General features: G+C 35.4%; 1 protein-coding gene across 4 annotated transcripts in view; it reads right to left on the minus strand.

The window, feature by feature from the left end:
- FBN1 (fibrillin 1) overlaps positions 1-24,055 on the minus strand; it is a 319,830-nt gene that overhangs the window by 61,196 nt on the left and 234,579 nt on the right. For all 4 annotated transcript variants that reach the window (XM_056810161.1, XM_056810160.1, XM_056810162.1 and 1 more), the window contains exons 33-43: positions 14,085-14,207; positions 13,827-13,949; positions 12,948-13,073; positions 11,193-11,315; positions 8,199-8,321; positions 7,612-7,776; positions 5,034-5,102; positions 4,812-4,937; positions 2,841-2,963; positions 1,957-2,115; positions 590-661 (exon numbers count right to left, since the gene is read on the minus strand). In XM_056810161.1, the coding sequence (XP_056666139.1) occupies positions 590-661; positions 1,957-2,115; positions 2,841-2,963; positions 4,812-4,937; positions 5,034-5,102; positions 7,612-7,776; positions 8,199-8,321; positions 11,193-11,315; positions 12,948-13,073; positions 13,827-13,949; positions 14,085-14,207 (1,332 nt within the window). The remainder of the gene's footprint in view (positions 1-589; positions 662-1,956; positions 2,116-2,840; positions 2,964-4,811; positions 4,938-5,033; positions 5,103-7,611; positions 7,777-8,198; positions 8,322-11,192; positions 11,316-12,947; positions 13,074-13,826; positions 13,950-14,084; positions 14,208-24,055) is intronic.

The following is a 24,055-nucleotide window of genomic DNA, read 5'->3' on the forward strand; positions in this document are numbered from 1 at the left end:
CTGGCTGAATAGTGTGGGGTATTCTTAAATGTTCTGCAAGCACCTCCATTGGCATCTCTTATGACCTTAATGGTCAATGCTAATTATGGAAGCAGGGTTTGAGATGTAAACGGTCTCCACCAAGTTTATGCACCCAGCAACGGCAGGTTCTACTCAAGATACATTCATCAATTAAACAGAAAAGAGGTCTCGTGTTAATGACATACACATAGGCACCAGTGTGAAAAGTCAGATTAAACTGATGCCTTAGTTAGAAGGAAGGACTCTGGCGCTACTCCCAGAACTTTCTGTTTGTTGGTTCCTAGGGCTGGTTTAACTAGGCTTGATTGTAATTTAGTGAGAAGCTTTCCAATTCCCTTAATCATGAGCAGTAAGCATTGTTGCCAGCTAGGTGGAGTAAGCATGTTTGCAGAGTTTGTTTCAAACTAAGAGTTGGTGTTTGAATAAAAGCTACATGGTATGGTTTAAGTCTTTTTCTTTCAAGGGGATAAAAAGATCCTGAGAAAAGGGTGTCTACGCTTCCTGCCTCTCCTTCATATAAAAGCAAAAATAAGTTTCTGAAAGAGCTGTGATTATTGTTTTAACTCACCAACAGGTAAGCCGGTATAAATGTCAATGACAAAGCCAGGTCTCTGACTACCACAGAGTGTAGCAAACTCATCTGCAGAGATAAAAACAAAATGCAAACAAGAAGCAATGAATGGTCTACAGAAGTCGATTATATTATTAAAACACTTTAAAGATTCCTTTCTCCTTAGTCTTTGTAATCAAACATTTAAGAGTAAATTTTAGTCCATTTGACTATGTCTTCAAGGCTTTGTCAACATCCCTAAAGATGAGCATTGAGGGAAATGTAGTGTCATGTTACCCTGTTAAGGAATTAAAGGAATGAAGCTTTAACATATAACTTTTCACTGTGAGATATATATATATATATACACATACTCTAACAGCATTTTAAGTATAAACTGCAAATAAATTTCATCTCATTGGTATAAGAACCATAGAAAATAATAGGTGAGGATAAGAATTTGAACAAAGAATGTAAAATCTAATCATCTCAGGTGCTGACAATGAAAGCTGGATATTTAGGATGCTTAATAAAATGTATGAAGGTTGATACAGTAGTGGTGGTATTTTTCAGAACCCTTCTTCATGGTAGATGGAAATAGAGGTTGTGTTAATTCCTACAGAAGTTGTATAAAACTTACACAGAATTGTAGCATTTTTACTCTTAAAATATTAAGTTTCTGAATCTTGTATGCTACTCAGCTGCGTTTGCCATTGTAATAAACAATGTTGAAAGCATGAGACTCTAAAGAAGTGTAAAGTACAAGATATTAAAACATGACAGAAAATCTAGGCTACCATTAATCTTTGTCTCGTCTCTTTACTTCTTGACTAAACAGTGGCAAAGTTGAGGCAGTTGGCTGAAGAAAGGATCTTCTTGGAGAAACGATTCATATAAATTAAAAGCTGCCCTCCTAGATGTGAGGACAATGTTTTCCTATTTCTTGGAATGATGGCTGGGTGGGAGAGACAGATGAATACCCTATTCAGTGCTGAGCATTTTATATTCACTTAAGCTATGTTGAAGGACTGCAGTGATTATAATAATGACTCATTTATTTGTTATATACATCTGTCTGATTTGCCCAATTTTTTCTTCAGACTATGAACACTGTAGAAGTTGAGAACTGCTTTTAGAACTTTTTTGTGTAGTGGCTACAAGTCCTGGTGACTAAATAAACACTGAATACTAACACTGTGTGCCAGTTTTCAGCAGGGCAGACTTGGATCAGAAGTGAATTTGGGTGTGCCTTAGGTGTATAAGTTTTTCTTACCAATGTACCTTCCTTATCCAGTGACAAAATTGATTTTCCCATCAATAGAGGAACAGTTGTGAGTATTGTGTGACAACTCACTGTTAAAGGAAAAAGAAAAGTGAAGACACACCAGTGCTGGGGATGGGACACTGTTCACAGGGCTTATTCCAGGCACGGCCGATGTTATAAGAGCAGCAACACATTTTTTTGGTCATATTGAACAGCAGTTCTCCATCACAGGTCTGGTTGTCTGCATAATAATTTCGATAGCATAAACTCCTTCTCATATCTGGGAGGGGGGAAAGAAGGAAGAAAAAAGGATCAATGGGCAGGAAAACTGCAGTAAATTCCTGATGAGTAGAAACTTCCTAAAGAATGCATTCAAATTTGGGGATCTGCTACCAATTAACTGGTCTGTCGTTTTTTTTTTCTTCCTTTCTTCAAAGGCATGAAAAATCCCCTCACCTCTTAAGCAATATTCTACACTCAAAAATGTGATAATATTAGAAGAGGCCTTTAAAAACTCCCTCCCTCATACTTTATACTACAGAACTAAGTCATCATGGAACAATAGCATTAATAAACTTTACATGATTCTTTGCCCAGTCTCCTAATAACAATGCTCCATTCTATTTGCCATTAAATTTCTCATTTCCGACATATGATGTTATAATACCATAGGTCAGTGCTGCACATATAATTGTGTAAAGATACACCCAAAAGCCAAACAAAAGAAGTACTATTAAACAGTTGTCTGGGATTTTCCAACATTACATTAAAAAAAAAAACCCTCCTACCCACCCACACTAAGCTACTAAAATGCCAAACATTTGGTGCCCCAAGAAAAGGATGACCTCCATGGGGAGTATAAAAAGATGGCATCAGTCTGGAGGAGTGGTCCAGCTCTAAGCACTGATGGCTGGTATTGTAAACAAGCTAAATTTGATGCTGTCGCTTTGATGTCTTGCAAATAATGAACAAAGACCATATTTTCAAATAAAGACTCAGGCTTACCCATGCAGTTATTCCCACCATTAACTTGCATATAGTCTGGGGGACAAATACAAGTGTAGTTCCCAACTGTGTTATAACATGTTCCAGGACCGCAAATACCAGGAGTTTCACATTCATTTACATCTGTAACCCAAAGAGAAGTAAAATTTAAAAGTAAGTCATTCCACTATTGAGTTGGATGGATGCAGATGAAAGCATACTATCTTTCACATCAGTGAATTTATGGTTTTATTTTGGGGTTTTGGCTTTGTAGGAGTGTGCGCTTACCAATATGGAAGTGTGTTTTGCATGATAATACATGTATGGTCCAGATCAAATTGCTTATTATCTCTGAGTGGGGGGAAGGGAAGGAAACAGTTTGGATCTTATAATGTCAGAAAATATATATGTTGAAAATTAATATTACATGCAATTGGGGGAGGGGAGGAGAAAGTAATTTCATCCCATGGAACTGCCCATTTCTCAATGTCACTGTCCCTTCAAATACTGGATGAAGAACTTTCTCAACACTAATGGAATATTTAGAAATGGGGTCTTTTGTTCACTGATTTCTTGCCTGTTCCAGTTTATGCTTTGTTAGGGAAGCAAAGGGAATAAAACTTGAGGCAACACCACTACTCCCCCATAAGCCTCACCTTTCTATCTCCTAGAATTATTTAGTAATAATAATATACTAAAACCCTTAATAAACAGATCTATCACTTTAGCATAGGGTTTGGAAAGACTGAAATGTGACAGGTTCCAAATCTTAACTATTTTTCACTGAAAGCAGTGCTACAGACCTTACAACTGTCTTTCATGATATTTCTGTGAAAAGGCATTTTATCTTCCCTTTTAAGGCTGAGAGATCTTGAATCTAATTTCATAAATCCTATAGCTTCTAAGGTAGTGCCATGTATCTTAGGGGTACTCAATGGATTTCGGATGAGGATGGCATATTATTAATGCATCATGAAGTGAACTTGGATTCTCTTTGTAATAAATCTGATGCTAAATATGCTAGATTAGGTTACTAGTTCAACTAGTGTTCTCCCTAAGTAACAGTAAAAATGAATGAAGTTAATTGAAAGTTTTATGGTCAAGAAAATTTCCAATGACCCATAAACTAAAGATGTCACAAAGTTTTCATTTTTCTTTGGAGAATACTTGATAGCTATGTTGCCTAAGAACCAATATGCTTACCATAGGGTTCTCTTCTGAAAAAATCCCTTACAAGTAAATTAACTAGTTAGAAATGATAAGGGAGGGAAAGAAGTTGAACCAAGAGACAATTAGCACAGGAAAATTATGAAAATGGGATGGGAAAGGAGGAGTGTAAGACAATCCTATAAGAAAAAAAATTCCCCAATATATATGACTATGGTAATATAAAAGACCAAAATGCAAATAAAAAACCCAAACCCAAACCAAATCAAATACTATGTAATTATAATGATCAATCTTGGCCCCAAAGAAGAGATATGAGAATGTGCCTTGTGCACTTATTGCAGAGATGGGGGTCTAAGGGTGTAGAACACTGATCCTACTACTGAACTCTACTAATGCATTGTTTAGTTTTGCTTTTCCCTCTCTTTTTTCTTTGTCAAAAGGGAAAGCTGAGTGGGAGATCATAGCAAGATAAATTTGGAAATGAAGGTGACATAAAAACAAAATAGAGCAATAACATTTATCTATAAAGACCAAAAAAATTATTATTTTTTAGAATGTGAAAAACTGTCTAGCTTCCTTTCACAAAGTACTAAAAATATCTTTTAGCTTCACTGGGAACAAAGATCACTAAAAATAACCAGAAATGATACCATTTTAGATCACTTAAAGTAAGTTAATACATGCACTACTATAATTTCCTACTTGGTTACATGCAATGTTAAAGACTACAACTACTACGCTCTGTATTCTAGTTACACTAGTAACTATATCCAGATTTCTGAGGTCATCCCTGCTGTTGCACATAACCTGTGTACCACTTACCATCACACACTCGGGTTTCTTCATTCAAGTAGTAACCAGTTGGGCAACGACATTGGAAACTGCCAAATGTATTGATACATTTCCCTCCTTGGCAAAGTCCAGGCAGTTCTTGGCACTCATCAATATCTATCCAAATGAAAACATTAGCATCACTTTTGTGTCATGAAAGTATCCAAGAAAACCTAAAACACATACAATATAAGGAGGGGAAATCAGAATTACCTTCCAATATAACTGTGATAGGATTTGGTCGGAAGCCTTCTCCTCCAGGACAAAGAATCTTATATTCAGCTACAAAAATGAAAATGAACTTTTTAATCTCAAAATTCTTTATCCCTTGTTATCATGAGAAATTTAAGTTCACAACAGATTTTTTTAGGAACCTTTACTAGGTGATCCCATCTTACCTCAGTATTTATGTATAATTTTCACATCAAAGTTATTTTGCACAATGAATACAGGAGGGTAGGGGGGCACATTCTCTTTGGTCTCTGAACCCAGTACTTATTTTTTTTATCTGCCTCCTTCCTATATTCTTTGACTCTCTGACTCTCTCTTAACTATTTAATCTCTTAGATTATCCTGTTTGCCCTCAAACAAATTAATCTCTAATTGACTTACCATTACTAAAAATTTTTTTCTTCTGGTTTTAACCTGAGATTTTATCATCACAGGGAGCTTCTGAAGAGAAAGTTCCATCTACCAATGGTCTATCAATTATTTTGCAATTTATAATCTGAGTGAGCAGCCTGAGGGCACTGAGAGGTTAAATAACTTGCTAAGCATCATATAACCAGTATGCTTTAGAGGAAAGACCATTCTTACTTTGTGTGTAGTCTTGAATTCCCAGGAATTACAGATTACTTTTAATATGCAGATTGTCCTTTCCTCCAAATCCTTTCCAAATAGTGATTTGATGAAACTATTCTCTCTCTTATGTCTCCTTCTCCTTATAATATTAGCACTGAGTTCCTCTTTTTATTCATTGTTGACTGATTGGAAATTCTAATACTTTGTATTTTCCCCTATAATAACTTCCACTTTTTACTATAGTAAGATCTAAGACTCCATTGAAGTGGACCTTCAGATTTCCTTTGCTCCCAAGGTCCAAAACTCCATATCCATTATAACTAATTTTAAGTTCCATCTGAAAGAAGATTAAATGTCTGTTAATAACTTTCACTTGTTTATCCAGATTTGTGCCTCAAGTTATTTTATTAAAGTTAAGAAAGAAAAAAAATCTGACATTTGCTTTTACAAAGACCTTTCTTTCCTTCTTTTATTTTTTTTTGCTCTCATCATTTCCCATTTTCCCATACAGATAATTCATAGATTCCATCATCTGTTCTACCTCTCTATCCTTTCTAGTCTGTCTAAAACCAATCTTTTCATGGTCATGCCTGCTGCAAAATGTCTCATACATTTCCTAGCTTACTGAAAATTCTTCTTTAATTTTTTCAATTCAAATTTTCTTCTTATATATGAAGGACTGTATCAGAACTTTTGAGAATGACCTTTATTACCCATAGATCAAATGAGATTTGAAATAATAAGATACTACAAAGATATGTTATTTTTATAATTTTTAGATGTGAATTTCTTATGCTATCTCAAAACCATTCTTTTTCTATTCTTTTGTTCTTCCAGTTAATGCTGCCATACTTGAAGCAAGGAAAGTCCTGAATTTAAATTCTGTCTTACATCTATTATCTCTGTAAACTATGAACAAGTCACTTAATCTTTAAGTCTTAGTTTCCTCAGCTGTAAAATGAAGATACCATTTATACTACCTAACTCATAGAATGTTCAAATAAGAATGTATGTAAAATGATCTGCAAATGTTAAAGCACTAGACATATAACAATGATTATTGTCATATCCTTGTCCCTATCCCCAATCCCTCTTTCTGGAATTTTCTACTCTTAATGGACTAACTTGTACTTAGTCTTTATCATTTCTCTCTCCCAATTCATACTATATACTCTTCATCAGATGCACCACAAATCAAATATAACCACCCATTTCACAGTTCTTAAACCAACTGCTTTTCTTTTTTTAAGTTTATTTCTTTATTTAATTTGTCTAGACTATTTTTCTATGGTTCCATGATTCATATTTTTACTCTCCCCTCCACCTACCCTCCTCCTGAAGCCAACGAGCAATTCCACTAGGTTTTACATATGTCATTGATCAAGACTTATTTCCATATTATTAATATTTGTACTAGGGTGATTGTTTAGAATCTACATCTCCAATCATATCCCCATGGAACCATGTGATCAAGCAGAAATCAAATGCTTTTCTCCCTAAACATCTATGTCTCCTCAATATAATACAAGTCTAATCAATCAATTACAGAAAAAAAAAACAGGATAATTGATGAGTCTTTCAGACATAAGCAATAGTGTACAAATAATCCAGACTCAAAGAGTTTATTTTTCAAAGTTACTTTTTTACATCAATCCATATGTTTTCCTTGGAACATATCCACCTGGAACATAGGGTCACCCTTTATATGGTATGTAAAGTGCCTGGCCTCCTACGAATATAAATAAAGGCTAATGGAGTCCTATTTTCTGATAGGCAAGTTATAGGCTGAATGGCAATAAACTCACATGGGGAGGCCTTTCAAGGGATTATGTAGTGCTAGGAGAATTTACCTCCCACCCCTGCTTTGACAGGATAAGACTGATGCAGAATTCTTCCCCTGAGATGGCTTTATTGCTGCACCCTGCAGAGTTGGAATAAAAAACTGGATTAAATTATAATAATAATAAAAAGCAGGTAGATGCCAACTTACATGTGTTCACAGGAGGGCAGAGTTCACATGGAGTACCCCAAGCTTTACCCAGGGAACAGCAGCAGGAAGCCTTAGAAACACCAACTCCAATTTCATTGCTACAGGATGTATCTCCATTGTCTCCTCGAGGACGAATATCCAAATAGCAGTTTCCAGATCGTGTATCTATTCAAAATGTACAGACACACAAAATAATGATCACTAAGCAAGAAAGTAGACAATGTCCATGAACATTTAGGGATCCAAATTCCCTTTATAAACTCAAATGGAACAAACAACACTGTCATTATGTTCTTTCACATAAGGTTATTATCCTAAGTGAGAAAATTCAAACCCATTTTAAAGAATGATGAAAAACCACCTGGCTTACCATGACAATATTACTAGTACAGAACACTGAAGGAATGTATAATGGGAATACTGTTGCAACAAAGGGCATTTGAAAATGTAAATCAATTCTGATGAGTCTCTAAGCTTTGACATTACTGAGTTTTAGAGATGAATTAAATTGGAAATAAATTTCTTGGGGATTAAAAAAAAATCAAACAAAGACCTATGATTCCATGAAAAGTATAATGATCTCTTACCAACACAGCCAACTCTGGTGGGGTTCAGCTCAAAATCAGGTGGACAGTCACAGGTGTAGCTACCCGGGGTATTGACACAATTCCCACTGATACAAGTTGTAGGGTCGAGACATTCATTAACATCTATGATAAAAAAAAAATACAGAATTAATGCTTCATCCAAACCTTGTCATATTAGAGAATATTTTTGCACTCTTGGCATAGAAAAGTAAGATGGAATATAAAATTTAAGTTTAGGAATTATATCTAAGGAAGCAAATTCATAATGTATTAATAAACCAAAGGATAGACCTAGGACAATTAGGGTCCTTCCCCTAGAACATACTGAACATGTAAAAATACATTTGGTATAAAATATAATCTTGTAAACTGGAAAACTATTTTGGCCAAGGTATAAAAAGTGAAATGCTGCTACATGGCTAATTCAGCAGGAAATAGAAATTATAATTCTAAAACACACATATGTGTGTGCAAATATGTATATGGACATATATATATTTATAAACATTCACATAATTAATATCTATGAATTATCATGTAAAAATTGAAGGTACTATCCTGAGGAAACTAGGTAGTCACAAAATATGCCTTCCCCCACAAACTGACCTTGATTCCATCTGGCAAAATCCAAATGTAAATGTAAAAAAATCCAGTTAATGTTTTGTTACCCATTTTAAGAGGGTATATTTCCCATCACTAATACTTTGTTAAATGTTTCCCATTTTGTTCCTATCCAAGAATGTGCATAGCATTTCATATATTCAAAAAGAGATTTTTTGGAATGTTTTATCTCTGTTGGGTCCTTTTCTTTTATTCAAAACATCCACAAGAATGCCCAAGTATGGAGACAAACTATCTACAAGAGGAAAAATGGAAACATTTCCAAACATATATTTTGTTCTGCTCCTCTTTTAAAAAAATTATGGCAAGTTCCAGATCAAGACAACCTTCCCTTAACAGATGCTTAAGTTAATATAAGTAATGTCAATCCTGAGGTCTAAAGATAAATGCCTGAGAAAGGCGGTTCCCTGAAGAAGTCACAGGGCAAAGCTGGGTGTTGGGGTAGATAGCTGCCTAGCACAATTACGATGGCATAGTGGAACAATTTTAAAATAAAAAAAAATTTTTAATTAAAAAAAAATTTTAATAAAAAATAAAAAACTGAAGATCTAGGGGTCAAATCCTTGGTTGGTTATTAACCACCAGTATGACATTATAACCAGTTTTATTTTTAATTAATCTCTCTGGGCATCAATTTCACATCTGAAGAATGATAGGACTGGAATGAATGATCTCTAAAGTCCCTTTCAGTTTTAAATCTAAGATCTTAATACTCTTTTCAACATCACATTATAAATCCATATGCTTTTATCACTAACTCCCTCACTGGTGTATAGCCACTTGTCTTGTGATTAATAAAGTTGTGTATTTTACAATGATGGTTTAAAGTCTTAAAGTGTCCTGGCAGATAGTGAACACTAAGCACAAAATTTTCAATTATAAAGGAGCAGAATTTTCAGCTCTTGTTTAAGGAATGTTGCTTTGTTGCATCTCTAGTTGTTGAGAACAATGGTATCAAACTTAAATAGAAATGGGGAACCACTAAGCCATACATTAGGATCCCTGTGGGCAGCAAATTGACTTGGAAAACTACATATTAACATTATTTTCTACTGTGTTGTTAAAAATAAAATTATTTTGTTATATTCTAATTTGGGAGTATTGGTGGTGTGCTTTTGATACCTCTGGTTTAGAAGATTATATGCCCAGAGAAATCTAGTTCAAAATAATGCTGAGGGCAGAATTCAGGCAATTCACTAAGTTTGACTTAGTAGCTAAGAAGAAGGTGGTTTTGAAGTTTCATGAAATTAAGGGCCAGAAAGAAATAAAAGATATATTTTCCTCCAAATGTCTTGAATGAAGTTCTTTTTGTCTAATCCTTACTTTCTATCTTAGTATCAATTCTAAGACAGCAGAGTGACAAGGGCTAGGCAATCAGGGTTAAGTGACTTGTCAAGGGTTATACAGCTAAGAGTTGTCTGAAGCAAGATTTGAACTCAGGTCCTCTTAACTCCAGGCTTGTGCCACTTAGCTGCCTCTTGAATTAGATTCTTAACTCTTTTTATGTTGTGGTTTCTTTTGGCAGTCTGATGAAGCCTATAGAAACTATTTGTCACAATTATGTTTTTAAATGCAGAAAATAAAATATGTAGGATTGTAAAAGAAACCAATTACATTGAAATATAGTTGTCAAAAAATACATCATTCATAGACCTTTGCTTAAGAATATGTGGGAAAAGTTGGAAGTAAAGTAGCACCAGGAAGGTAACTAAAAATGACTTTAAAAGGCTAAACTGCAAGTGAAGTTAAGGCAAAATAAAATGAGTATCTAGAGACTTTGTTCCTCTAGGTTAATACATGATAATTTTTATAAAGAGATTTCTCTCCCAGTTAAGTAAAACATTTACTATAATTTAATGTGAGTAATAATAATTTAATTAATTTGGGCTGTGCTAGAGTGAACATGGTGGAGGAAGAACACTGAAGGGCAAGTACAGAAGAAAAAGGACATTAATCCCAGGAAAATGCCACTAGAAGAGAATCCTTTGATTTCCTGCCTAGTGGGAAATGGAAACATACCCCAGGAGCAGTGAAGACTATAAGAAAGCCTTCTGTTTGGGAGATGGCTTGGGTTCCTTTTCGCCACAGGTTCACAAATGACAAGACAGCTAATCCATTCACAGAGTCTCTACTTATCCATAATGGTAAGGGGAAAAAAATCAGTCAACTTCCAGGTTCAAAACCTTGGCGTTCTCTTTCATTTATTCTTCTCATACATTTAGTTTTTCTCTCTGAAGATCTTTTTCATATGCAATGTCTCATAGCAGGATCTTTTCTCTACATTTCCACAATCAATACCCTACCTAAGCCTCAATATCTGGTAAAATGGAAAGCATCATGACAAATATCAACAGGATCCCAGAAATGCCTTACCTGTGCAGTTCCCTCCAGTTCTGTCCAGTTCATAGCCAGTCTCACACTCACAGCGGAAAAGACCAGGAAGGTTGTGACAAGTACCAAAGACACAGATATTAGGAAGGGAACATTCATCAATATCTGGGAATTGGGGAGAAAAAAGCAAATTATTGGTTAAAGCTGAAGATGATAATATCATTATAAGCTGCCTTAATTTTTTTAACCATCAATGCATTATAGCTTCTTTTCAGGCATTAAGATACTTCCAACGTTCAGTCACATACTGATGATTCCCTGAGATTTACATCACCTCTATGAAGTGAGAAATTTCATCTATTATTTTTAAAGCCATATATTCTCTCTTATATATAGCTGTGTGTAACCTACAAATCTATTATAAGAGTATTATTTTGTAGCCCTTTCTCTTTAATATGTAGCACAGTGCCACACACAAAATTTCATCACACAAATTGTTTCAGATGTATCCAATTCTTCATGACTCCATTTGGGGTTTTCTTGGCAAAGATATTGGACTGATTTGTCATTCCATCTCCAGCTCATTTTACAGATGGGGAAACTGAGGCAAATAGGGTTAAGTGATTTGCCCAGGGTCGCATAGCTAATAACTATCTGAGGCTAGATTTGAACTTCGGTGTCTTCCTGACTCCAACCCAGCATTCTATACATTTACCACCTTGATGCCCTCCACACAAAGGGTGCTTTTAATGATTATGATGATGGTCATCATCAGGCTTAGTGCAAACATGTTATCAGTTTGAGCCATACTGAGGCTTAAATCTCCTGAGCTCAAGTGATCCACACCAGCCTCAGCTTCCCCAGTAGCAGGGATTACAGGCATGTGCCATCATGTCCAGTTGAAAGAAAACATTTTTAAAGAGAGTAAAATTGAATATATGTGAGATTTGCATTAGAATTGAAATTTTCTTTTCGATGACTGTCAGCTTCTGGTGGCAGATATATGCTAGTGCTAACTAGGTTCAGGAGAAAACAAAACCCAAACTTATGGTCATCTAATTAAGATAGTGCTTCCTACAGCACATTTCTATTAAAGTTTTCTTAAAGTGTACTTGTGTTCTATGAAATTTTATATTCATTTTTAAGTGAGACATAAATTAAATCTAAAGAGTGCATTTAGCCTAGTGTCTGTAAACATGAACAAGCTATAACTACATTAGGAACTTTAGAAAATCATACTCGGATGTATAACACGTATTTTATTCAGTTTCATTTTTCCTTAATATCTAAAACATAAGCACATGCAAGCTTCTTTCATTTCTTGAACCTAAGCACTACTCTTATGACTACAGGACAAACAGTTTGCTAATTACAAAATCAATACACAGAATTATTTTTAATGTGTTTAAAGATGAAAGGATATTGTGTTTAGATTTAAAGAAGAGCATTCCAACTCACAATAGTAGGATATGTACTGGGAGTTCTTATTCCAGTAGTGGGGATGAATTGGCATTAAGTCAACTACACTTACTTGTCTAATCTCCCTTATGACCACTGGCATGAATCTGTAAGAGTGCTGGCTAAGATTCAGCCTACAGTTTATTGCCACAGAGTAGTTTTTCTCTTCATGAAAAGAAATGGCCCATGTGGGAATTGAACTCATAACCAACTGAGCTCTAGCCTAAAGCCAGAACACAGTGGAGTAACAAGTATGGTGGGTGCATCATATTTTAAAATAATAAAGCATTGACACTGCCTATTATGTCACTATGACTTCAGAGCGCTCATACTGGTTACCTTCACAGGCTTTTCCATCAGTGCTTGGCACAAATCCCATATCACATTCACAACGATATCCTCCCGGGGCATTGAGGCACTGCCCATTTCCGCAAAGGTTCAGATTTTCTGAGCATTCATCAAGATCTAAAATTAAAAAAAAATCAATTTATAGTTACAATCATGGTTATTAATTGTCAGTCTTCAGCTGGTAGTTACTTCTAGTTCCAGTTTTGTGTGAGGGTGCTAGGAATGCAGAGACAGAACCAAAACAATCTCTGCTCTTCAGGTACTAGTGGAGAAAACAAGAAAATACTATGTTCACAGAGAAGGGAAACTCTAAATATATATAAACTGATTTTCATGGTGACATAGTAAACTTATTCATTAGCCAATTGGCACTTTTTAGACATTATATAAATTTATTATTGATCAAGAGGAAAGGTGGTATAGGATAGAGGGATGGACCTTGAAATAAGATTCTCCAAAGTCCTGCTTCTGACACATGCAAACTGAATAATCATTAGTAAGTCACTTAAACTCTTAGTACCCCAGGCAATTAAGGCAAGCCCTTAAGCTAATGAGCTGCTGATCAATTTTGGTGGAAGCAATTTCCATAGCAGGAATGCTTAATACAGAGCAGGTTTGGAGCAAAAAAATATATTGAGCATCTTTCAAGACAACTAAGAGTTAGTAACCTCCTAGATAAATTGGTCACAATCTCTTGTTTTGGATTATCAAATTTTTAAATCCCTAATATTTCCTTAGAAAAATAGATGGTAATTGAGTTGTCCTTGTATAATGAATTAGCAAACTAAAAGATGTATGGATAACTTGTTTCCTCCATAGGTTCTCAATAGATCAACATGAAAATAAGCTCCACTTCAAATTAGAACTCACCTATGCAAGTGAAGCCATCTCCAGTGTATCCTTCCTTACACAAACAGCGGTAAGATCCCATCGTATTTTTACAGTCAGCATGTTGGTTACACATATGCGTCCCATTAGAGCATTCGTCCAAATCTAAAAGGAATGGTAAGAAACATAAGACATTGTAGCCTTCAAAATGCTTTTCCACCAAATATGTTTAAATTTCCTTTACAGGTTTTAATAAGGCAGCTTACAACCAACTTAAGTTTTGAAGATTTCCAAACTCACCTGTGCACTTAATGCCATTGCCAATCCACCCTGGGCTGCAGCTGCATTTGAAGCTCCCTGCTGTGTTGGTGCAGACAGCATGCCTGTCACAATTATGTGCTCCAATTTCACATTCATTGATGTCTGGAAAAATAGAGAGTGGTTTTTAGTGTTCAGAGCTAATTCTTTTTTTTAAACTTCCTCAATGGCATGATTTTTGAGCCACTGAATTACTTTCCTTGCTTCAAACAGGATAAATTAGTGTAACACCAGTATTTATAATATATGTGCCCAAGAGGTTCAAATGACAATTCATAAAGGAATTGGTAAACTGCTATTTATTTTGACAATTATTAGTTACCCTTTTTGAATATGAATATTAATAAAAAAAGAAAAAATGGTCTCTTTCCAAAGGTAAGATAATATTAAACTTCAATGGGTCATGATTTATTTTAAATGTTTATGCGCAAGTTCATTTCTTCTATGAGGCTATTACTGACCTCTGGTTCTGAAAACCAAGTTCACACTATTAAAGGAGAAAGACCTCCATGAGTTAAGAGTACAAAGTGACTTGATATGTTCCTATTTTTCCATCACTGTGGGGCAGGGACAAGCCTCCATATTCCTTGATCCTCTCCCTGAGTTTTAGAAAGCACACCTGGCATTTAGAGAATCATGTTTATTGCATAGATATGTTTTGAAAACTGTAGAGATAGTCCCCTCAATGGATCCTAAGTAATTTCCCCGATTCTTTGGAAATAGTCAAAGAAAGCACAGTAGCCAATAAACACAAGAGGCACTAATATTATATAGCATCAATTAGAAAAAAAAAGACATGCTTCCTATTACTTATAGGGGGTATGAAGAGAAATGCATTCTTTTTCTATTATTATTATTGGCTTGGCCATGTTTTGTAACCTTATATATGACCTTTACGTTCTGTAATGTGAATATAAAGAAGTAGATGCAGCAAATTTTCAAGGGCATCATTTTCCCTATTTCCTTATTAACATTTTAAATGTATTCATTACTAGAGGTCTGAGTATGCTTCTTTGTCATAGGAAACTAATATTTCTGCAAAAGTCATGGACATCTGTTAAATATGGTAAATGGGATGTTGGGGATTATTTAAACGAGGTCACAGTTATGAAAAATTCATCAGAGAAAGACTAGATCCTCCTTTCACAAGGTGTATTCTTTGTATGAAGTACATATTCTGGGTTAACATATTACTACACAGCAATGAAGGCTTAATCACACAGTCACATTTTCTTTAACCAGAAGCAGGAATTTGTAAGATGATAATATCATCCTGCACAGGAAACCAATGTCTGTTACAAATCTTATTGGAGGTCAAGAAAGCTAATTTTGGCATGAAGTGGAGGAAAAGGCTAACAAGAATTTCTAGAGGTCACTTGAATAATGACATGAAACAGAAACTACACAAGCAGCTTGTGTTTACTCTTTTGATTACTTAAGCAAAATTAAAAGTTTTGAAACGACTTTGGAAATACTTGATGAGATACTCTATGTTCAAAGAGAAGCTTTAAAAGAGTCCCATGATCTTATAACTTTCAGAGAACACGTAAGACAACCCCCCCCAAAAAAAGCTTGCCAGATTGCCTTGCCAAAAATCTTTTAAGTCACTAATAAACATTAAATAGGAATGTTCATGGAAAAGTTCTTTTATAATTAACTCATAACAGTTGCTTAATTTTTGTAACATAATCTTGGGAATATAATGCAGACATATTAAATGCTAACCTTTGCAAAAAAGAACATATGCTCATCAGTTTCAGGTTTATCGTGATTTGTATTTCTTTCGAGGCCAGTTAATTCCTTAGTGGTTGGAAACTACCTTCAGCTGTCTGACAGAATAGGATGCCCTTCCACAGAAGGGGAAAGGGTGATGCAAGAAAGAACATGCTAACCAATGGAATCCCAAGAATAAGTGATCTTTCACGTAATTGGCTTTTCTAACAGAACAATTTTCATTAAATATTTACAAGCAGGACACAATACTACTTTTTCCCTGAAAAAAAAAACACTTACATTAGTATTAGAACCTAACTATTCTCCTCTTAAGTGTTGGCATAATTTTCCTATTTTAAACTCTCAAGATTACTATGGAAGGATGGGCTGGAATCATAAAACTTAAGTCATGGAAATACTGTCAACCCTAAAGTAACTTGAAAACTAGGGAATCTACAAGCTGATTGAAAACTCAGAGATCATTTAGTCTAATCCCTTTGTTTTACAAACATGAAAACTGAGGCTCAAAGGAGTTAGGTAATGCCTAATTTCAATTTAACTTACTAATTCCATTTATTTGGGATTTACTATATATATTATAAAAAAACCAGAGTATTGGACTCCAGGTCTCCTGAATTGGTCCAGGATACTTTGTAGTGTACTACAATACTTGAAGCTCATTTCTCTTCTGGAGACTGTTTTTGTTTTCATCCTAACTCCTCAGAATGAAACAGAAGGGTTTAGATTTAGTCACTGAAATCTAATTACCTTGAGTTCTTTCTTTTCTATTTTCTAGGTATCAGTTTAAAAATTTCCTAGTAAAAGGTTCCCTTCCAGCATCTTTGAACAACTGTCTCCATATCCAGTTTCTTCATGTGTACATTCAACTTTGAAAATTCCCTTAGGTAGAATAACAGTCATAGGATTCTACGCCTAGCTCTGTCTATTATTAACTTAAACCAAATACAACTTTATAAACCACTTAACCTTACTGGGCCTCAGTTCCCTTGTCTGTGAATAAAGGAGAATAATCCTTGCCCTGCTATCTCACAGCCTTGTTTTGAGGATCAAATGATATACTGTGAAATGAAAGTACTTTTTAAACTGGTCAGTTCTTAATATAAATTTAAAATATGATTATAAGTTGCAGAGTATGGTAACATATTTAAAAGGAGATCCCTTTTCTTGGTATCATTTAACATTCTCCTTGAGTAAGAAAGATGAGCTCTTTTTATGAGAAAGCAATAACCACAATTAAAATCATATTTTGACAGTTAAGCAAACATAGGCTATATTTTCTCCCTTTTTAGAGGTCACTGCTCTAGGACAGGGAGACAGCAAGAGGCAACGTTTGGGGATCCATTTTCAAACTTTCTAGAATATGGCATCAACATGGTGCAGTAGACAGAGCCCCACTTCTGATACCCTGGACAAGTCACTAACTCTCTTGGTGCCTTAGCCAATAAAGATTACTTATTGTAAAGAAGGCACTAATTAATTAATTTATTTAATTATTTAAAAAAAAAAAAAAGACGGCACTATCCTGCCTTAGCAGAGGAAATCTCATCTTTGGAGTGCCAATGACAGGTCCAGTCCCAATTTTTATCCTAGATTACAGAATATAATCTATACTATCTTCTATAATGAAATCGTGGACCAAAAAAAAAAAAAGTAAGATCCTCTGGGGGCAGAGATTCTCATTTTTGTCCATCTCCAGTGTTGTGTACAGTCTACCCGCCATACCGTCAACTCATACAAATTCTTGCTTGCTTGTTCACTTGATTCTAGTACATAATTCATGTGTGTGTGTGTGTGTGTAAATTATCATTTCCATAACCTTTACATATAACCCAAAATAAGGTATTATTTATTCATTATTTTTATAGAAACAGACATGGACCCCATACTATCCTAAATAAAATAGAGGGAAACTGAGCCATAAGAAGAGAGGGAAAGTATTACATTCAGACACACATCTCTTTAATAGCACAAAGGGAAACGTAGACCCAAAGAAAGCAAAACTTGGCAAGTACATCTTTTTCTATACAAATGTTCCCTCCCCCAACTCTGCCAAGTTTGTTCCATTCTCAATGGAACAAGTCAACAGAAACAAAGACATTCAACTTTAAGGCTTGGTCCCTCACTCTATCTCATTCTGTCATACAAAGACTACTCAATGGACATCTCCCAGGAAGGCTTTGGAAGTCATTTGAGTTAAAACCAAAGAGAAGCTTCCAGGTATAGGCTCTTCTCATGCCTGACATTAGAGCAATCCCAAAGGTTTGTGGGCTGAATTAATGACAAACTATGACTTTCTTAACTATGTGGGGTGAATACACTCATTGCATGAATTGTTCCTTACAGAGTGACCTCAAGAATGGTGCATTGGGGCAGCTAGATGGCTCTGTGGATAAGAGAGCCAGTCCTGGAGCCAAGAGGTCCCATGTTCAATCCTGGCCTCAGACACTTCTGAGGTGTCTATCCCTTGGAAAGTCACTTAACTCCCATTGCCTAGTCCTTACCATTCTTCTGCTTTGGAACCAATACTTAGTATCAATTCTAAGACAGAAGATAAGGGTATTAAAAAAAAAAAGATTGGCCACAGGTTAGGTAAAAGGCAAAATCTGGTGGGGCTAGATTATGGCTTCTCCCTGGCTAGACATTAGGAGGATCCATTCTTTCTATTGATGGGGTTAAGAAAAGAGGGGAAGATTGACTTTAAGACTGCTTAGATTTGTAAAATTTGATCATAGAATGAAGCCCAAACTGTGCAGTCTGATGACCATGAGGCTAAGTTATTAGTGATATGAAATTGGAGAGAAATAATCAAAATATTTTGCTGACTGGTGATGACTTTGATGTGTACTCAGTTGTTTATTGTTGGTTAAGATTTTCTATTTGCAGCCCCTCTTTATGTATTGGGTTCATGTAACAAATATTATTCCAGAAAGATGTGGAATTCAATTAGCATGAACAAACTCCAGGGTGACAAGTTCCTCCTCTAAAACATATTATAGCTTGTCTATGGCTTTGTATATAAGTCCTGGTTTGAGGTATACAGAAGTCAAGTGATTTTCCCATGGTTGTAGCCCCCAATAGAAAGAACAGACCCCAATAAAATCATAGCCATAGCCTAGCTAGAATCAGTCACATAGTCCCATGCTGTACTTTGTAGAAACTACATGTCTTTCCAAGAAACTACTGAGGCAGAGAATCTGGGTTAGATGTTTGCACATTGACATACTGATTTATCAGCCTATAGAAAACTCTGTCTAAGCTTCAGTGAGGTAAACCAAGTCATGATGCTAAGATTGTAAATCATTACTAACCATTGTCTATGAAAAAAGATTACCCAAGCCTTTAGCTTATGTAAAATCACCCCATAAAATACTAGCTGTGATGAAATAAACTTTGCCATGTTGCACCATCAGTGTCTTGTGGTCCTCCTGATCCCAGAAACCTACCTATCCTTCTTATCATGTCTTCTGAATCCACATTTACCTCCAGCGGGCCTGGCACAGGGTTCCACAATCAATGGCAGAAGTAGGATTTGAATCTAGGTGTTCTTGACTCTAAGCTAGGTACACTCCATTCTACCTCTATTTATTTATAAAGAATTCATGCAATCAAAATAATTTACTTAGCAAAAACAACTGCCTCATTTATGAAATGGAACTGCCCAGGAATTTTAGATGAAAGTAATTCACACTGACAGGCTCCTGGCAGGAATAAATAGACTTATGTAGTCATATCCTGAATCAACTGTCTTTACAAAGAGGCTCCACTACTATCAGAACTTTGTATTCAAGATTTCCCTTCTGTTTTGCCTTCTACACAGGTAAAGTATCATGCTTTGATTTTTTTAAATTGTGAATAGGCACAATGAGCAAAAAAGCTATATCCTGGGTCACAAATTAATTTCAGCTTCCTTAAGTCTTATCAAGCAAGGTGTTTCTAGGTGAAAACCAAGAGCCTAAACTATGGTGCACTAAAGGTTTCAAAAAAATGTATTTCTACCCTATAAAACAAGACATTCCCTTCAATAAAACCCACATTTTAAAAGCGTTGAAGAGGAAAATGCAGAAACCCTCAACAGCTGTGTGGGTTGGGAATGTAAGCCAGTGGGTGGATTTTGAAAATTGCATGATTGGGGGGGGGGACATGTTTATTTGTTAAAACGGAAACAATCATTAAAGGAAAGGTTTAAAAATATTTAAACCAAAATGTGATGGAACCTAGAAGATGTTTCATAATTTTTATGAAATAGTTTTCCCTTTGAAATATCACAAAAATGATATAATTTTATAAGATACATATTTAAATATTTTCAGACTAGTGGATAGATCTTTGTTGCCTGTTATCAAAGCCCAATTTAAATTCCGCTCTTTGATGTTATTTTATATGTGGCTGGTTTATTTATTCCCAATTGGGAGAGACCACTATCACTATTTATACTTGTTGCCTAGAAAATTATAAACACTTGTCTTTAACATGGCCTTCATAAGAAAATTTGACCATATTATAAGCTGTGAATTACCTTAATTTTAATTTAACAAGCAGGAACAGAGCCAAAAATACCCCAGATCTCCTAATTTTTAAAAATATCATTTTAAATTCTATTTAATACTTTTCCAATTCTGACTTTCATATCAAATGTTCCTTTAGTTAAACAGGGGTTCTTAAGTTAAAGTCTCTGAACTTAGGTTTTTAAAAATATTTTGATAACTATTTAAAAATAATTGGTTTCCTTTGTAATCCTATATGTTTCATTTTATACATTTAAAAACACTACTCTGAGAAGGGGTTCAGAGATACCACCAGTCTGCCAAAGGGGTTCATAAAACAAAAAAAAAAAAAGATTCAGAACCTCCAGCTTTTTAAATATTTGTCAGTAGTGGTATTAGCAGAGATCCCCTATTCTAAAAAGTCAACCACTTTTCAGATGACCATAATTATTCTTTAAAAAAAAGATATGCTTGTGAAGCACATCTAGGAATCACTTCTGCAAGTTTACAATTAGGAAAACTGAGGCATGGAACACCTTGGTTCTTTGTACAAGATTATGAGCCAACTAGAAATAAAACCCAAGTCCCCCCTAACCTGGTTTAACCATTAAACCAGATTGTCTCATACCATGGCAAAGCAAAGCAGTCACTGTGTGTTACTGAGTCTGCTATAGGGTTGTCTGAATTCTATCAAAATGAAACTTAATCGTAGGCTAGGATTTTAGAGGGGAAAAAGAGAAATAATGAAATGCTGGTCCTTAGGGAAGGATAAAGAATTTCTTGGATTTAGATCTATTCACATGTCTCTGTACACATTAGTAAAAAGCAGCTGTTACTAATGTACAACTGGTAATGCTTCGTCCAACGTGCAATGTAAAACTCCATCTAGCCTTTACATTCTAAGTATTTATGTAAACTTAATTTTTGTAAAATGGAAATTTCAAGAGTCTAACAGATAAGAGGCGTGGACTTGGAGTAAGATAGATCTGAGTTCAAATTCTGCCTCTGACAGATAGTGGCTATGTGATCATGGACAAGTTAACTTCTCATTCCTCTAGGCATCTCTTTAAGAATCTAAGTTATAGCTGAGGTATCAAACTGCAGAGTGGAGATTGCATTGATGGAGGGAATTTCCACACAGCAGATTTCCTCCACGGCTGAAATATATCTGGAAGCCACACTCAATAGGGGGCATTTTTATATACCACAAAATCTAACTTCAGTGTGTACACTTCCAAGTTATGCCAGCATGAGCTGGCATAAATTTTTTCCAGTTTAAAAATTCTACCCTCCATGGAATAATGCAAATGCTGTCATGTTGACTGATTCTACTGAACTGCTTTCTTCCTTCTTTCCTTTTTTAATAATTGTTATAAGGTTTGCCTCCCTGGGGTGAGGAACAAAAGAGATCAATAATTTGTATCCTCATTGAAAAAAGGTCTGAGTTCTGACTCCAATCAAAATGCATCATTTTGCAATGAAAATGAATCAAAAGAAACCTCACTAAAATTTCTTGAAAAATCAGTCTCCGTTTTTTACCCTAAATGTTGGGGAAATTTAAAAAAATCAACCTAGACATATGCAAGGTCAAGAATGGGAGGCACAGAGTTCTAAAGATCCCATTGCTTAAAGACTTCCTCATGATATTCTCTGGTTTTTTCTTCTATCTATAAACATCAACACTCTAACTTGGGCTAAATTTCAGTTAGCTCATTTGATCCAAGTCCCTAAACTAGCCAGACACTGAGTAAAGTAAAACACTGTTATGACCCACTTTCTCAATTCATTACTGCCAGACCACCAACTCCTTTCCCAATAGCCTGTATTTATACTGGAAGATACAAAATAAAACCCGAACAACCAAAACATATAAAGAGGACTGCATGTACCTGTTTTGTTGGTTAGAAGGAAGGAATCTACATACTTTTTGAACAGTGCCTGGCACATCACAAAAATATTTAAATTAGTCAAAAATGATGCAGAACTAAATATCATTAGTCCACTATATGTAGAGTGCTGACAAGTCTAGAATCTAAGCTTTTAGACTCTTTTTTTTTTCCTGAATGGGCATCTATCCATGCTGAAGAGGAGAAATAAAATTGAGTGAGTGTCAAAGAGACTTCATATTTCTGACTGTTTGTCATTTGGCCAGGATCTGTGATTCTTAATACAATATATTATTAATGCCATTATTCTGTGCATCTCTAAGCTTGAACCTTAGCATTCTTGGCCTGTTTGAAATAACAATGTAAATTTGGGCTGTACTGAAATAGTTTGATATAATTAAGTTAGGTATCTGTACATTCACCACTTTGCCAAGCTGCAAATATTTTAGTGTTCATTTCAAGCCATGAGAGCTTGCCAAACTAACTTTTGGAATAGATGTATGTTATTCGAAAATAAAGTATACAGTTACCTAATTCAAACCCAGCATGGGCTCCATTATGCTTTAAAATTATGTTATGTTACATGTTATTTTCTATTATATTAAAATATAGGTAACTACAGTAAAATTGTATTATATTATCTCAATTTAATATTCCTCCATGCTTAAAAGTGTTAGCCAAAGGCCCATAAAATATCATCATTTAAAAATGGGGCTTTCCGGTTTATGAATGTATGTATAAACCACCCCCATACACATATAAATACAGAGAAAGAAAGAGAGGAAGGAGGGGAGAGGGGGAGAGGAAGGTAGGAAGCAAGGGAAAAGGGAGGCTGGGAGGGAGAAGAGGGGAGGAGGGAAGAGAGAAGGGAAGAAGGGAGAGAGAGAGCAAGAAGGAAGGAAGGAAGGAAGGAAGGAAGGAAGGAAGGAAGGAAGGAAGGAAGGAAGGAAGGAAGGAAGGAAGGAAGGAAGGAAGGAAGGAAGGAAGGAAGGAAGGAAGGAAGGAAGGAAGGAAGGAAGGAAGGAAGGAAGGAAGGAAGGAAGGAAGGAAGGAAGGAAGGAGGGAGGGAGGGAAGGAGGGAGGGAGGGAAGGAGGGAAGGAGAGAAAGAGAGAAGGAGAGAAAGAGAGAAAGAGAGGAAGGAAGGAAGGAAGGAAGGAAGGAAGGAAGGAAGGAAGGAAGGAAGGAAGGAAGGAAGGAAGGAAGGAAGGAAGGAAGGAAGGAAGGAAGGAGGGAAGAAAGGAAGGAAGGAAGGAAGGAAGGAAGGAAGGAAGGAAGGAAGGAAGGAAGGAAGGAAGGAAGGAAGGAAGGAAGGAAGAAAGGAAGGAAGGAAGGAAGGAAGGAAGAAAGGAAGAAAGGAAGAAAGGAAGAAAGGAAGAAAGGAAGAAAGGAAGGAAGGAAGGAAGGAAGGAAGGAAGGAAGGAAGGAAGGAAGGAAGGAAGGAAGGAAGAAAGAAAGAAAGAAAGAAAGAAAGAAAGAAAGAAAGAAAGAAAGAAAGAAAGAAAGAAAGAAAGAAAGAAAGAAAGAAAGAAAGAAAGAAAGAAAGAAAGAAAGAAAGAAAGAAAGAAAGAAAGAAAGAAAGAAAGAAAGAAAGAAAGAAAGAAAGAAAGAAAGAGAAAGAAATCCTTAGTAAATATTTTCAAGATCTTTTATACATGATTTCAGGTGATAGAATAAGACAATACAACTAATGAGTCTGAAACCAGCTTATTCATAAGATTATTTAGGTTCAATGAACACACAATGAATTGGGCCAAATCAAGTTAATGCAATAAAAACCTCATTAATTCAAACAATTTGGGTGGGAAACCATTCTAAAGTGGTGAAAAGTAGTATTATGGTTTTTTTTTA

Source organism: Monodelphis domestica, chromosome 1 (assembly GCF_027887165.1).
Source record: "Monodelphis domestica isolate mMonDom1 chromosome 1, mMonDom1.pri, whole genome shotgun sequence".
Taxonomy (NCBI): Eukaryota; Metazoa; Chordata; class Mammalia; order Didelphimorphia; family Didelphidae; genus Monodelphis; species Monodelphis domestica.